Source organism: Vespa crabro, chromosome 4, assembly GCF_910589235.1.
Source record: "Vespa crabro chromosome 4, iyVesCrab1.2, whole genome shotgun sequence".
Classification (NCBI taxonomy): Eukaryota; Metazoa; Arthropoda; class Insecta; order Hymenoptera; family Vespidae; genus Vespa; species Vespa crabro.
The window spans coordinates 6,688,287-6,703,286 of NC_060958.1; the positions used below are offsets into that span (position 1 = coordinate 6,688,287).

Genomic DNA, 15,000 nt, shown 5'->3' on the forward strand with positions numbered 1-15,000 from the left:
CATTAAAATTATTTAATGTAAAAATTTATCATGTATTATGTCGTAGACGCGTACTTCAATCGTACAAGACTTTGATTTATCTATCTTTGCTCTTTTTTTTTATTTTTTTTTATTTTTTTTTTATTTTTTTTTAAATAATAGTTGAGAAACGTGTGTATGGCGCCGAATAATATTTCTTCGTTAAACCTTACTCTTTTTTTTATTTTTTTTATTTTTTTTTTTTTTGAATATATAAACAATAATGTAAAAAAAAAAAATAGTAGTAAATGTGTTAAATTACAACGCCAAAGAAAAAGAAAAGAGAAATTTTTAGTTATCAATATCTTTTTTATCTTTCTTCTATTTTTTATTTTATACAAGATTTTAATTGATCTTTTTTTTTCTTTTGTTATATATGTATATATATTTTCTTTTTGTAGTGAAAATATACACGCGTACGAAAATAACATCGCGTTATTTTCATTTGAGATTGAAACGAGTATACGGGAGGAGAAAGCAAAGGGTCGATTTTTGTTTTCAATAAATTATAAAAAAAAAAAGAAAAAAAAAGAAAAAAAAAGAGAGAGAGAGAGAGAGAGAAATAATTAAACTCGTTGTTTTCATGAACACAAAATAACGTTGCATCTCTAGGGCCCACTCGAAAAGTACAAATACGTTTCTGCAAAGAGCAATAAAACTTTTTTAATCTCATTTTTGACGTTTTTATCGGTTCGATACGATCGTTAGTTTATTTCCGATAGAATTATATAGCACCGACGTTAACGATTCTCTCAATGATGCATTAGAATTTTCCTTTTTTCGCGCCAAAGCAATGTAGGTTGATAACAGCCAAGAGATATCGCATTTCAAAGTTTACGATCGCGAAAGCGTGTCTACTACTACTACCTACTACTATCTATACTACGATACGATAAAAGCCGCGTAATGTGCGTCACGAATATCGTCGACGAGCACCGAAGGGGTTACTGTAAACGTACAACTCTAATCTCTCGAAACTTTTATCTCTCGTTTACCTTTAGAAACTTCATTTTCATTTATTTTTTATTTTTACACCGTGACTATTTCAGGGAGGATCATATTTCTCTGCGTCTAGGTAAACAAAAAAAGAAAAAAAAAAGAAAAAGAAAAAGAAAACAGAAAGAGAGAGAAGAGAAAAAAGGAGAAAGGAAAAAACTGTTAGAAACATCGTCGACGAATTCGACTCGAAATTTTTCAATCGGTCAACATTATTCCCTTGACGTTAATTCGATCCCGAGGTTTATTTTTTTTTTTTTTTTTTTTTTTTTACACGTTGCGGACAATAAGTATTATGCATTTTTTATATTGTGTAGCAATTATATAAATTTTTGTTTAAATTCTCATTAAAAAAGGGTGTTATCGATTTCTTTCTGTCTTTTTTTCTTTTTTCTTCGGTTCTTTCTTTTATTTTTTTTATTCTTTTTATTTTTATTTTTTTTTTTTTTTTTTTTTTTAGTGTCAATTTAATACTTTTTTAATAGTCTTTTTTTTTTGTTTCTTAATAATTAATCTCTAAATCATTTAAAAACACAGAACAGAGAATAAAGGAAAAATCTAAGGAACATAAAAAAAATAAAGAAGAAATTTTATTTACAAAAAAATCTTGATAAAGAGTGTAATTGATTTTTTCACGAATCGATATTTAGCAACTTTTGAACCATCCTGTATGATTACATATATACATATGTATGCATGTAAATCAACGCCTAACACAATTTTTTTTTCTTGCATTTTTATAATTTAATTTCTATCTTCTCCCTCCCTCCCACTGTTATCATCACTATCAACCCTTACACCCATAAAACGTACAAACCACAGGATTATTTTTCCAACAACAACAATAAAATCTATATTTATAAATAAATAAAAAATAAAGTAAAAAAAACAATAATTCTTTATTCCTATTCGTTTCGTAAATAGAAAAATTGAAAAACTTCATGTAAATGTTTTCGAATTCCGTCGATTGAAATTCAAATATTCGAAAATTTGTTAAAAAACCGAAACAGTGCGAATTAATAGAACAAATATTTATCCAACATATTTAGCGAGCGATGTCGAGAGTGTACTACTGTTTGAGATACAATGTTTGAGATGTTGTAAAAGATTTTGCTTTTTTTTTTTATTTATTTTTGTTTTTTTTTTCTCTTCCCTTTGTTTCGTTTCTTTTTAACCCTCAACTTCCTCCCCCGATAGTTCCCATTACAGAGTTGGCGAAGTTCGGACAACGGAAAGTCATGATGATATTGCGATCCGTTACTTTCTCGAGTGGTCTTTCATGTTCTCGTAATGTACTTCTTGCACCTGTCACTTAATATTAGGCTTAACTTTCGAAATCTTGTCTACTTCCTTGATAAATCTAATATTCTCCTACACACATATATATATATATATATATAAAATAACTGGAATATATTTATATTAATATTATTTGTATAGTATATATATATTTTTTTTGTAATATTTCGATTGATCAAATGGATAAATAAATATAGAATATAATATTATATTCTATATATATATATATCTACAAACGAAATAAAAAAAATCTACGTGTTTAGAAGTGTTAAACTAAATTATTATTCATCGGATGAGAATATGGGAATCGCACGTAGTTTCGTTTCATGTGTATATATTTCTATTTCCCTAGAATCGATCTCTTGGGTACGACAAATTTGATGATCTGGTATTATTTTTGTATACCACGTGAGATTACTATATTACCTACCTCTATCCATCTATCTACATACGTGATCGCCCATACATTCATCCATTCATTTCTATATATATATACACACACATACACAAGCATACACACATGCATATTATACATACATACATATACACACACATATATACATACATACGATATCTATCTATGTATGTACATATATACATACATACATACATGAATACCATCACGTGAAGCGTGCCAAGAATTTTCTTCTTCGAAAAGTGGGTCGTAAATACAGGCGAGAATCGAGAATAAAATTCTTCACGTACATATACATACATATGTACGTACAGTACATCACATCACATCACGTTACATTACATTACATTACATAAGTACATACATCGATGGATGCTTGCTTCAACTACGTAAATAGAAGATGTGGAAAAGCACCCGATATATTGCGAACCCCCAAATGTGCCCTCTTGATATATTATATGTACGTAATGAATTTTTATGTCATAGAAATTAAATTAAACGATTAAATTATTATTACATGAAGTGGAAGAATTCCTTTACCATCTCTACCTCCTATTGAATCCTATCACCCGCCAATCCCCACCGCCCATTTTCCTTACTGAAAAAGTTTCTAAGCGATTTTAATAATCGATTTCACTCTCCTTCGAGACTTTTTTTTTTTTAGATCTCTAATCAGGCTCGTACATGATTTTCATTATGCGACTACGTTCTTTTACAATCCGTAAACAAAATTGATCTATGAAGTGTCTCAAACAAAGAAATAAAGAAAAAAAATAAAATGAAATAATTTGTTTTCTAAAATTTCTTAGAAACTTTCTCCTCTTCATCCTGTATATATATATATATATATATATATATATATATATATATATATATATATATATATGTACATGAATAAAATATGAAGAAAATCTGAAAATCAGTAGCAAAAAAGTCGAAAAAAAAAAAAAAAAGAAAATGCAATATATTGCGATACATGCAAATTTTTTTTCTTTTTTCTTTCTTTGGTTATCACCATCGTTGTCTACGTTGTTCTCCTTTTTCGTCTTATTATTTATTTATTCATTTACTTATTTATTTATTTAGTTGCTTACCGTAGTGGAAGCACTGGAACTTCTGTGTTGTTTGACAGGTGGACTACCTTGTCCCGTAATTACTTCTGAATTAAATTGACGATTTATACCAGGCGCCATTGGATTCTGTACGGATGTTTCGATATCGAGGTAACAGTGGCTTTCCAAATGGCTTTGAGCCCTTCTTTCCTCGAGAACTATCTTTCGGGCTGCACAGAATATCCTGTAATAAACCTGAAAGAGATTATGTAAATTGAAATTTATCACACGATATTTTGACACGGATATCATCGAATTATCTAAATACTACAAAATGATTTTTATAAACTTATATATTACATTGACAGACACACACACACACACACACACATATATATATATATATTCTCTTTTTTTTTTTTATAATTTAGAAACGAAATATCGAAACGTGAAATCAATTATTATCCTAGTAATTAATAGTTATTATTTTTAATACGTCGAAAACGTGCACTATTAAAAAACATACGACAAGACAGGCCTTTGATTTTATCGACTTTATTACGAAATTATTTTTTTTAATTTTTTTCTTTTTCTCTTCTTTTTTTTTAATGTTATTCGAATTACTCTTTAATATAAAAAAAAAAGTCAAAATCTCGGGTGAAAAGTATGACTATTGTTGAAAAACATTATGAAAAGCGTTATAAGAGAATAATTATTATCAAACATGTATATACAACATACATAATACATACACACACATATATATGTATATATATATATATATATATATATATATATATATATATATATATATATATGCGACATGATAAGAATTCGATTTTGTGGATTTTATTATAAAACTTTTTTTTTAAATTTTCTTTCTTTGTTTTCTTCAGTATAAACAATATTTTTGATTACTTTTCAATAAAAATTAAAATCACTCGTAGAAAGTATGACTATTGTTGAAAAATATTATGAGAAATTAATTATTAAATAAATAAATAAATAAATAAATATATATATATATGTGTGTGTGTGTGTGTATGTGTGTATGTGTATGTATAAGGAATAATTGCAAAATCGTTTCGCCGTATTTCACGATATTAATTACGATAAAGCATGTTACCATAAATGTAAAAAATAACACTACGGTCATTCGATATCGTTACCATTGATATATAAATAAAAATTCTTTATGGTTCGGGGCACGGTATGTGTTTAAAAATTCACGTATAAACATGCACTCCACCATTTCGGTTTCCTGCACATAGCTTGGGGAAAATGTATAGTTTTCTCTCTCTCTCGCTCTGTCGAACGATTAATAGATGAACGGTTAATAATTAAACAACGTGGAAGCTTGGTGTGTTGTGCAGGATAAAGTGTCTGCTATTAGTATTAATAATAATGAAACAAACTATACTCCCAGTTGCTTTCTGTTAAAGCATATTGCTATGTTTGAATTAATGTATGATATATGTATGTGTATGTATATATATATATATATATATATATATATATATATATATAGTATGATGTTAATGAAGGCAAATCGACGAAGATCGAGAATAATTTGCTGGGAATCAAATTTTCAGTCATTAGACAAAAAAAAAATAAAGAAAAAAAAAAAGAACAAAATTGCAATGTCAAACGAAGGGGATAAATGACGAAGATCGAGAATAATTTTCTGAGAGCGTAATTCCGGGTGATTAAAAATAATAGAGAAATAAAAAAAAAAAAAAATTAAAAATATAAATAAAATAAAATAAAATAAAATAAAATACAAAATTGTAATGTCAAACGAACGACAAATCGAATGCATATCGGGAATAATTTTCTCGGAAACAAATTTTCAGCCATTAGAAAAAAAAAATAATAGAATATTTAGAAGAAAAGAAAACGAAAAAACAAGATAAAATAAAATAAAATGAAAAATTATAATGTCAAACGAACGCCGAATGAGTATGACGGTCTTAAAATAATTTTTTCGGCTAAAGAAAATATTTGTTTAATTATAGAGAAATAAAAAGAAATAAAAAGAAAGGAAAGAAAAAAGAAAATAACAAAATTACACCAAGTCGTTAACGATCGTTTGTCACTATGTACAGTCTCGGCACTTAGTAGATTCGATATTTCACAAATGGGACGAGCAAACTCGTGTGCCTGCAAACATTATCTTTTTAAAGTGGATGAACGTAACGACGTTACACATAGGAGTCGTTAATTACAACAACGGGCGTGTGTGCACGTGTCCTTTATATCTTTTGTTTTTTTTTTCGTTTTCTCTTTTTTCTTTCTTTTCTTTTTCTTTTCTATTATATGTTCTTTTTTTTGTTTTTATTTGTTAGTTTCTTTCTTTTTTCTTCTTCACGTTCATTTACTTTCTATTACGAAAAGGACCAAAGGGAATATTATCTTATTCCCTTTATAACACGCGAGGACGAATCGAAAAGTACAAACGTAAATATAATCTTTTCTTTAAAGCGATAATTAATGAATAAAAATATTTCGTTGAAAAAAAAAAAAGAAGAAAAAAGAAAATTGAGAAAGATCAAATGAATAAATTTTATGAATAAAAAAGAATTAAAGTCTTTTACCGAAGGAAAACTTTTGCATAATGTATATTTTTTATACTTCTTTCCGCAATTTTACATATATATATATATATATATATATATATATATATATATATATATTTGAATACATACAATCAATGTATTTTATTATAATAAATATTTTTTTCTTAATTTTATATTTAAACAAATAAAGAAAGAATATATCGAAATGAAAAAATCGATATTGAACTTCGATAACGTTTTTATTAAATAACGCTATTGAAAGTATTTCGTTTATTGTCGATTGAAAAAAATAAATGAATAACTATTTAAACGTAGTAATTAAATAAATAAATGAATAAATCATTAATGTAATAGATATAAATGGATTAGATTTCTATAATCTCGTTCCCTGTAAATTTCAACTATTATTCATGAAGTGAGTTTAATGCAAATAATAGTTTCGAAACTTGTACAAATATTTTCAAAGCCAACGACGAAAAATCGAGTTTACCAATGCTACACATTTCTCTTTCAGTAGATTCAAACCGATCTAGTTTCTTTGTTTTCTAGGATCAAAGAATATACATATATATATATATATATATATATATATATATATATATATATATATATATATACAAAAGAAGAAAAGAAAAAAGAAAATAACCATACGAAACGAAACTAGTCAAAACGAAACCGAAACCGAAACCGAAACCGAAACGATACAGAAACGAAAAAAAAAGAAAATAACAAACAAACAAATAAATACTCGTATAAATACTCGTTTCAACAAACAAACACGAAATATCGCATGAATGAAACGAGTTAAATCACGTTGTCTCTTACCGAGATACGATATATATATATATATATATATATATATATATATATATATATATGCTATGCTTTTTGAAGTTTTTCTTTTCTTCTATAAAAAAAAAGATAAAGAAAAAAAAAGGGAACATTAATCCCGTCCAAAAAAAAGAAGAAAAAATTAAAAAAAAGAAAAAACAAAAAAGAATAAAATTGACACACATTCGCATAGGCATTTATTAGTTTTCTGAAAAAAAAAAATGAACAAAAAGGAAAAAAAAAGAAAAAGAAAAAAAATACCAAAAAAAGAAAGATAAATAAAAAAGAAAGAAAGAAAGATGGAAAAAAAGAAAGAGTACAGCGTTTGGTGCACGTGTACACATTATCCAACGATCGGAAATGATGGACGTGAAATATTTGAACACGCCTGTAAATAATAATGGATACTTCGTTCGATATCTGGTGGCCACTCGAATTTAACTCGGCTAACACGTTATTAAGGGCAAAACAATGGCAGCTGTGATGTGGTCGCCACGGCTATGTAATCCGATCGACATGCATCGATGTTTATTTTAATTCGTATTATATTTACCATATACCGTTATTTCCTAAACGATTGGGGGAATGTGTGTTCTTTGTTAAACGATAACAATTCGAAGATAGATCTATGAGTCTTGAGTTGTTATAAAAAAAAAAAGAAAAAAAAAATTATATGCGCTTATATATGTGTAATATATATATATATATATATATATATATATATATATATATATATATATGCTTGTATATATTCTCTCCCTCTAACTCTCTCTCTCTCTCTCTCTATCTCTCTGTTTGTCTCTTTCCTTCTTTACTAAAGGATAATAAATCAAGGACGAATAATGGCTACGTTTAAAAGATTACGTAGAGAGAATAATTATTTCAAATTAATAAATTAAATTCACAAAAAGAGAGAGAGAGAGAGAGAGAGAGAAAGAGATTAATAGATCCTAATATGATCTCATTTCATCATTTCCTTCTATATATTTCTCGATGAATATTATATCATGTTTAAACGTTCCGCATATGATTAAAATCTAATCAATTATGAAGCTCTCATATAATATTCTATTACAAAATTAAAAGAAAATTCAAGGAAAAAAAAAAAATATATATATATATATAAACATAAATAATAATGGAATGAAAGAGAAAAGATTGGATTTGACGTGATAAAAATATTTCTTCTCTAACGTACACACATATACAAACACACAAACATACACGCGCACGAGCGCGCACACAACAATGTGAATATTTATAAACGTAAATTAAAGACGAATGAAAAAACGATAATCAAATATTGTCGATTGACGTAACCACGATAAACTTAGAAAAAAAAAAAAAAACAAAAAAACAAAAAACAATAGAATAAAAAAACGGAAAAAACAGAAAAGAAAAAAAGAAAATTGAAAGAGAAAAAAGGAAAAAAAAAGAAAAAAAAGAAAAAGAAACACGAAATAAGTTTCAATCAAGTCGTTAAATATGCATATCCATCCATCTCGTAACATTAATAATACCAATGACAACGCAACAATAACAATAACAATAATAAAATAATAATAATTATAGTAATGGCAGTGATGGCAGGAGTAATGATAATAATAAGCAGGACGAAAGGGTGTCGGATCGAACGGACAGGTACACTGAATAATGCATATCTCGTACGCGCTTGTGTACGAAGTCCTTTCAAGTGAGAAAATCGATTTCCTAGTTATATTGCTATGCATGAGAGTGAGTGAACGAGCGCTCTTCTGCGCTTGTGCGTTTATGCGTGTGTATATATATATATATATGTACACGCATATGAGCGCTCGCACATCGGTTCATACGTAATTACATATGTGTCAGAAAGATAGAGAAAGATAGAGATAGATGATGAGTTTTGCCCATGTGGTCGATCGAACTTTGACATTTAATTACACGTGGACATATGCATCCTCTTGTACGCTCTCTTGCACACACACGCATACACACATACGTACACGCACATGCGCGCACACATACAGACACACACCCACCCACACACATGCACACAAGTGCGCGCGAGCACGCACGCAGTTATACGCAGACATATGTATATATATTTATTTATACAAACGGTGGGAAGCAAAAAGAAAAAAAGGAAGGTCAACAAAAAGAGAAGAAGTTAATAATATAGAATAATATTTATTCTTACCTGTATCATGACAATTAGAGGTATGTAGAAGCTGACGAGGGTTGCGTAGATCTGGTAAAAGAAATTCTGACAGACGGTGCAGTGTGACGGTCCAGTTTCCGAATAGGTATGAGCATTTTCGATAATCAACAATGGCGTCAGACTAACGCAAGCTGCGACGAGCCAAACGAGGGTAACGTAGATTATCATCCGTTTTGGTGTCCTTTTAACGCCATATTGAAGAGGCTTCGTGATCGCCCAGTACCTTTGACGCGAATTAATCGAGAGAAAGAAAGAAAGAAAGAAAGAAAGAGAGAGAGAGAGAGAGAGAGAGAGAGAGAGAAAAGGAAAGGAAGGAAGAAAGGAAGAAAGAGACAGAAAGAGAGAGAAAGAGAGAGAGAGAGAGAACAAAGTGAAAAGTTAGTTAAGAAAATACATTAAAGGTTAACGTTTCTGTTTTCTCTCTTACTCTCTCTCTCTCTCTCTCTCTCTTTCTTTCTCTCTCTTTCTTTATCTATCTCTATCTCGATCTCTCTTTTACATATTCTCTCTCTCTCTTTCTCTCTCACTCTATCTCTCTTCATTACATTTCGTTTACTTTTACGGTGATAATATCGAGTGAACGAAGCAACTAACGAGAATGAGATAATAGAAATGGTATAAATTTAATAATGGCGTATGAGAGAGAAAGAGAGAAAGAAAAAAAAGAAAAAGAGGGAGAGAGAGAGAGAGAGAGAGAGAGAGAAAGTATATATAAGAAAATTAAAAGAAACATAATTGATATCAATGTATTTATGTATTGCATTAGTACATCATGTTTTGATATTTATTACTTTTGTATTTCGACATTGAAAGAGGTCAATCGATTTTATCGGCCACGGTGTAACTAACATCCTATTAAATTTCTTTTCAACAATTCTCTATGATATTCGTTTTGGTTTGTAAGTAATAGTTTAAAACGATTGAAAAAGAAATAAAGAAAATAATACAAAGGCATCGCGCGCGCGTATATATACATGTGTGTGTATGTATATATACGTAACTGAGAGTGGTGATAGTATTGGTGAGAGGAGGAGAAAGAGAAAAAGAATAAAAGGTTAGTTAGATTTAACTTTTGCTTCTTCTTTTTCTAAAAAGAAGTACAATTTCTCGTGGAATTTTAATGGCCCTTAAAGTTTTTCTTTTTCTTTCTCTTTCTTTCTTTATCTGTTTTTCCCTCTCTCTCTCTCTCTCTCTTTCTCTCTCTCTTTCTTTCTTTCTCTTTGTCTATCTCTATGTCTCTTTCATTGCTTTGGTTCGATTAGTGTTATCACTATCACTAACACTACCATTATTACTACCTACCACTGTCACCACCACTACCACCACCACCACTACCACCATCAATGAGAAATTTAATAAACGGTGGAAACGAGTGTTTACGTAAGATCCTCATGATGGCATTTAAATGTTCCACGTAATGTAAATATTTGCAATGAATCTCACGAGAACGCGGAACATAGGAATGAAACGCTCTTGAGGAACATGCTGGCCAGTTAATTAACAATCCTATTATACAGGTTGAATTAAAAGTTTATAGAGGCTTCTAAGTTTTATTTTTTGAAAGGGGATAGAGAGAGAGAGAGAGAGAGAGAGAGAGAGAGAGAGAGAGAGAGAAATGAACATACGAATCTATGAGTCTAACAAGTCTCGAAAAAAAATAAAAATAAGAAATAAAAAAAGGAGTAAATTGATTTCTTTTTAATTTTTAATTTTTTTTTAATACCATCGAAGAACATTCGCAGAATATTTCGATATTAATATCATTTGTTAAAGCAAATTTTGTTAAATTTAAATACGTTAAAGCAAGTATGTTCGACGATATTAAAATGATGAAAAAACGAGTCGAGTTGAAAGTTCCAAGGGGGGGAGGGATATACTTGTAGTTTTATACTTTGAAAAAAAAAAGAAAAAAGAAAGAAAAAAAAAGAAAGAAAAACCAAAGAAGGAAATTATCAAGTCTAAGAAGTCTCGAAAAAAAAAATAAAACAAAAAGTTAAATGGATTTTTTTCTTTTTTTTTTAAATCATTCATCTAAAGGAACATTCGTGATCCTTCATCCTGTCTATTATTATTTTAGAATTTAATTAAAAAATTGAAAAAATAATAAATAAATGAAATAGAAAAGAAAGAAAAATCGGCAAGTAGTATGGCGCACGGCGATAATAAAATAATAAAAACGAATTGAGTCGAATGTTTCTAAGGGAATCTTGTGAATTTACACTTTGAAAGAAAAAAAAAGAAAAAAAGAAAAAAAGAAAAAAAGAAAAAAAAAAATAACTAAAAAACATAAAAAAAAAAAACTAGCAAAACTTTCTTTCGACATACTTTCGACGATAATAAATTAATAATAATAATTAAAAAAACAATAATAATAATAATAATAATAATAATAATAATAATAATAATAATAATAATAATAATAATAATAATAATAATGATAATAAAACTTAGAAAATTTTGAATGTAAAAACGTTTGTCGATTGGAACTTACCGATCGAGAGATATCATACATAGATTGAGAATACTGGCGGTGCAACTGAGTACATCGAAGCTAACCCAAAGATCACACATAAGCGCTCCGAATGTCCAATTATGGGATATCTCGTATAGCAATGCCATCGGCATTACCAGGAGCGCCACGCAGAGATCACTGACAGCAAGGCTAACCAATAGATAGTTGCACGGTCGTCGTAGTTTCCTAACGAGGAATACCGCGACGCAAACCAGGATGTTTCCAATGACAGTGCCGACGATAATGCCTACCAGCACCAGGGCGATCAGTATAGCCTGTTTAAAGAAAAAATGATCAAATCGAAATCAATTACGTTTAAAAAATACATCATTGCGTTATTATTAAATGATAATTCTTCGATACAATTTTATTTTATTTTATTTTTTCGTATGTCGTATATATTATATATTATTGGATATGTAAATTAAATATGAGCGCGAAAATTTCGGTCACGTGATATACATTTGCATTTTTTCATGCAAGATGGCGTGCCGATCTCATTTTCTCGATATTTCGTTTTCTTTATCCGACGAATTCTCGAAGAAGACGGACACATTTAAGGAGCATTCTATTCGTTCTTATTTTTATAATTTTATTATCATGTTTAATATTCATTATCTCTGTTAAAATCTATTTATATATTGTATGCATCTATTGTTTCTTATGTAATAAATCGGTCATTAAACGTAATTTCATTATCGAAAGATTTTTCTAAGAGGTTATGAGTGCAGATCACATGGCATGAAATAATAATGATTTATTACATGTTTTGATATAATGAAATTGAACAATTCGAACTTTCAAATATTGAAACATAAACAGCGGAATTGTTTCTGATGAGGGAATGACCTTTGGTATACGATACATCGATAAAAAACCAGAGTCAAAGAATGGATAAGGATAGACGTGTAAGGGAACTATTAGTTTGCTGTTAAAGGATGAAACAATTAATGCACCTTAAGGATATTATTAATAATACAAAGGAATCTTAAGAGTTTACACAAATATCACGAAGTAGCTGTGAATACTAAGTAATCAAGTTTATCTATTAAAAGAAGCTTAGTTACTTAGTGTGACTTTCTCATTTATTAAATGCAATGAACATTATTATTGCACATATTATCAATCGGGTAAATAGCTTTTTGAAAATTTTAAAGAGACACTAAATTGGAGAAGATGTATAAACGATCGCAACTTCTATATGGATTATGTTTTCCACTTTTTGATGGAGATTCTATTTCATGAAAATCAAGGAAGCAACGGGGACGATTGCACTTTATCAATTACAGAGATTAAATAATAGTCGGTACAGACGTTGCTAAGGCAACTTTGTAATTTAAATGATATTTTTTCTTAATTGGAATTACGTGTCAAATTCGACGTCATTATTTATAATGACGATAATCCAAGTGCATTGAAATTATCAAAGAATTCCGTATTCCATGCGTGAAACAAGCATATTAACGATAAGCCATCATTTCATAAGGGAGGTTCTAAGCGATGAGAAAACTGAAGTTATAATATTTATGCATGAATTAATATGATTGCCGTGACGTTTTAATCAAGGCATTAAATCATCGGAAACATATCAAGTGCGTTAAGGGTTTTAGATTTAGATAATTAAGTTCTTTTGGCGCTCAATTTAAGGAGAAGGTATTTAATATGTAAACTGTTAAATATGAGCACGAAAATTTTGATAAATGTAATATATTCAATTGTATTTTTCTCGTGTCAATCTCATTTTTTCGATATTTTCTTCTCTTTTGAATTCTCACGAATTCTCAAAAAGTCGTACACGTTTATAGAGTACATTATTCTATTCATAAAAAAAAAAAAATTTTTATTTAATTTTTGTTTATAAATTAATTAAATTTTATTAAAATTATATAATTTAATATTAAATAGGATAAAAATTAAATAATGTTTAGATTTTATTAAAATTAATGAAAATTAAAATAAGATAAAAATGATAATAAATAGAAAAATTTATTGTCGGCATCAGTTATTAAATTAATTATTATATAAATTAATTAATGATTTTATGTTGAATTATTTTTTAAAATATAAATAATAATTTATAATTTGATGAAATATAATAAATTATAAATAAAATTTAAAAAATGTTTAATGTCAAAAAATTTTTGAATTAAACTAGAATTAGATATACCATTATAATATATAAAAATGTATAAAAAAAGATTAAATGATAAAACAAATTAAATTTATAAGTTTTGACGGTAATCAAAATTTATAAAAATCTGTATAGTAATTGATGATCTCCACGATAAGATTTACTTAATATAAAATTTATATATATTTCTGTTTTCAATAATTAATTAAATTAGATAGAAATATAATGTATTATTTAAATAAAAGAAAAAAAATTCAAATTAAAATATAGTTTTATTAAGATTAATATGGATTACAATTAATTTCATTATTTGAATTAAAAAATTTAATTATTTTATGAAAATGAATTTAAAAGTAAATTTAATAAATTTAATAAATTTAATAAAGAATAATATAATATAATTTGTCAACCCGATAATAATATAATATAACGAGGAATCGTTCTTATCCTAATCAATGTACACAGCCCATAATAAGTATAATCTATACGAAGAAGATATATATAAGACAAAAAAAAATATATATATATATGTGTATGTATGTTTATTAAAATATTTGATATACACAAGCAATAATATAATGAATAATCGTTAAAATCATAATATCTCAAATATTCCGACTACATATTAATCGATATACATACATACATACATACATACATACATATATATGTACGTACATAGATACGTACTTACATACACATATATGTACACTGAAGACATTTATTACTACGTATTTATCAATATTTCAATAGAAATATATACATATTATCGAGTCTTTTTATAAACATAATATTTTATATCTGCCAATTCTATCTTTACACTTAATATGAAATATTTAACGTTAAAATAATAATACTTTGAATAAAATAACTTAGAGAGTAACAAAATGAACGAATGAATTATTAAAATCTTTTATATGGAGCTCAGGTATTCCGATGTAAATTAGATTTACTCCATCTCTCACCTTCT

The 15,000-nt window shown here is 27.7% G+C and overlaps 1 protein-coding gene across 9 annotated transcripts in view; it reads right to left on the reverse strand.

Annotated features, from left to right (window-relative positions):
- Positions 1 to 15,000, reverse strand: part of LOC124423331 (5-hydroxytryptamine receptor 1-like) — a 122,960-nt gene that overhangs the window by 48,196 nt on the left and 59,764 nt on the right. For all 9 annotated transcript variants that reach the window (XM_046960924.1, XM_046960925.1, XM_046960926.1 and 6 more), the window contains 3 exons: positions 11,879 to 12,174; positions 9,367 to 9,610; positions 3,823 to 4,035 (listed from right to left, as the gene is read on the reverse strand). In XM_046960924.1, coding sequence (XP_046816880.1) covers positions 3,823 to 4,035; positions 9,367 to 9,610; positions 11,879 to 12,174 — 753 coding nt within the window. The remainder of the gene's footprint in view (positions 1 to 3,822; positions 4,036 to 9,366; positions 9,611 to 11,878; positions 12,175 to 15,000) is intronic.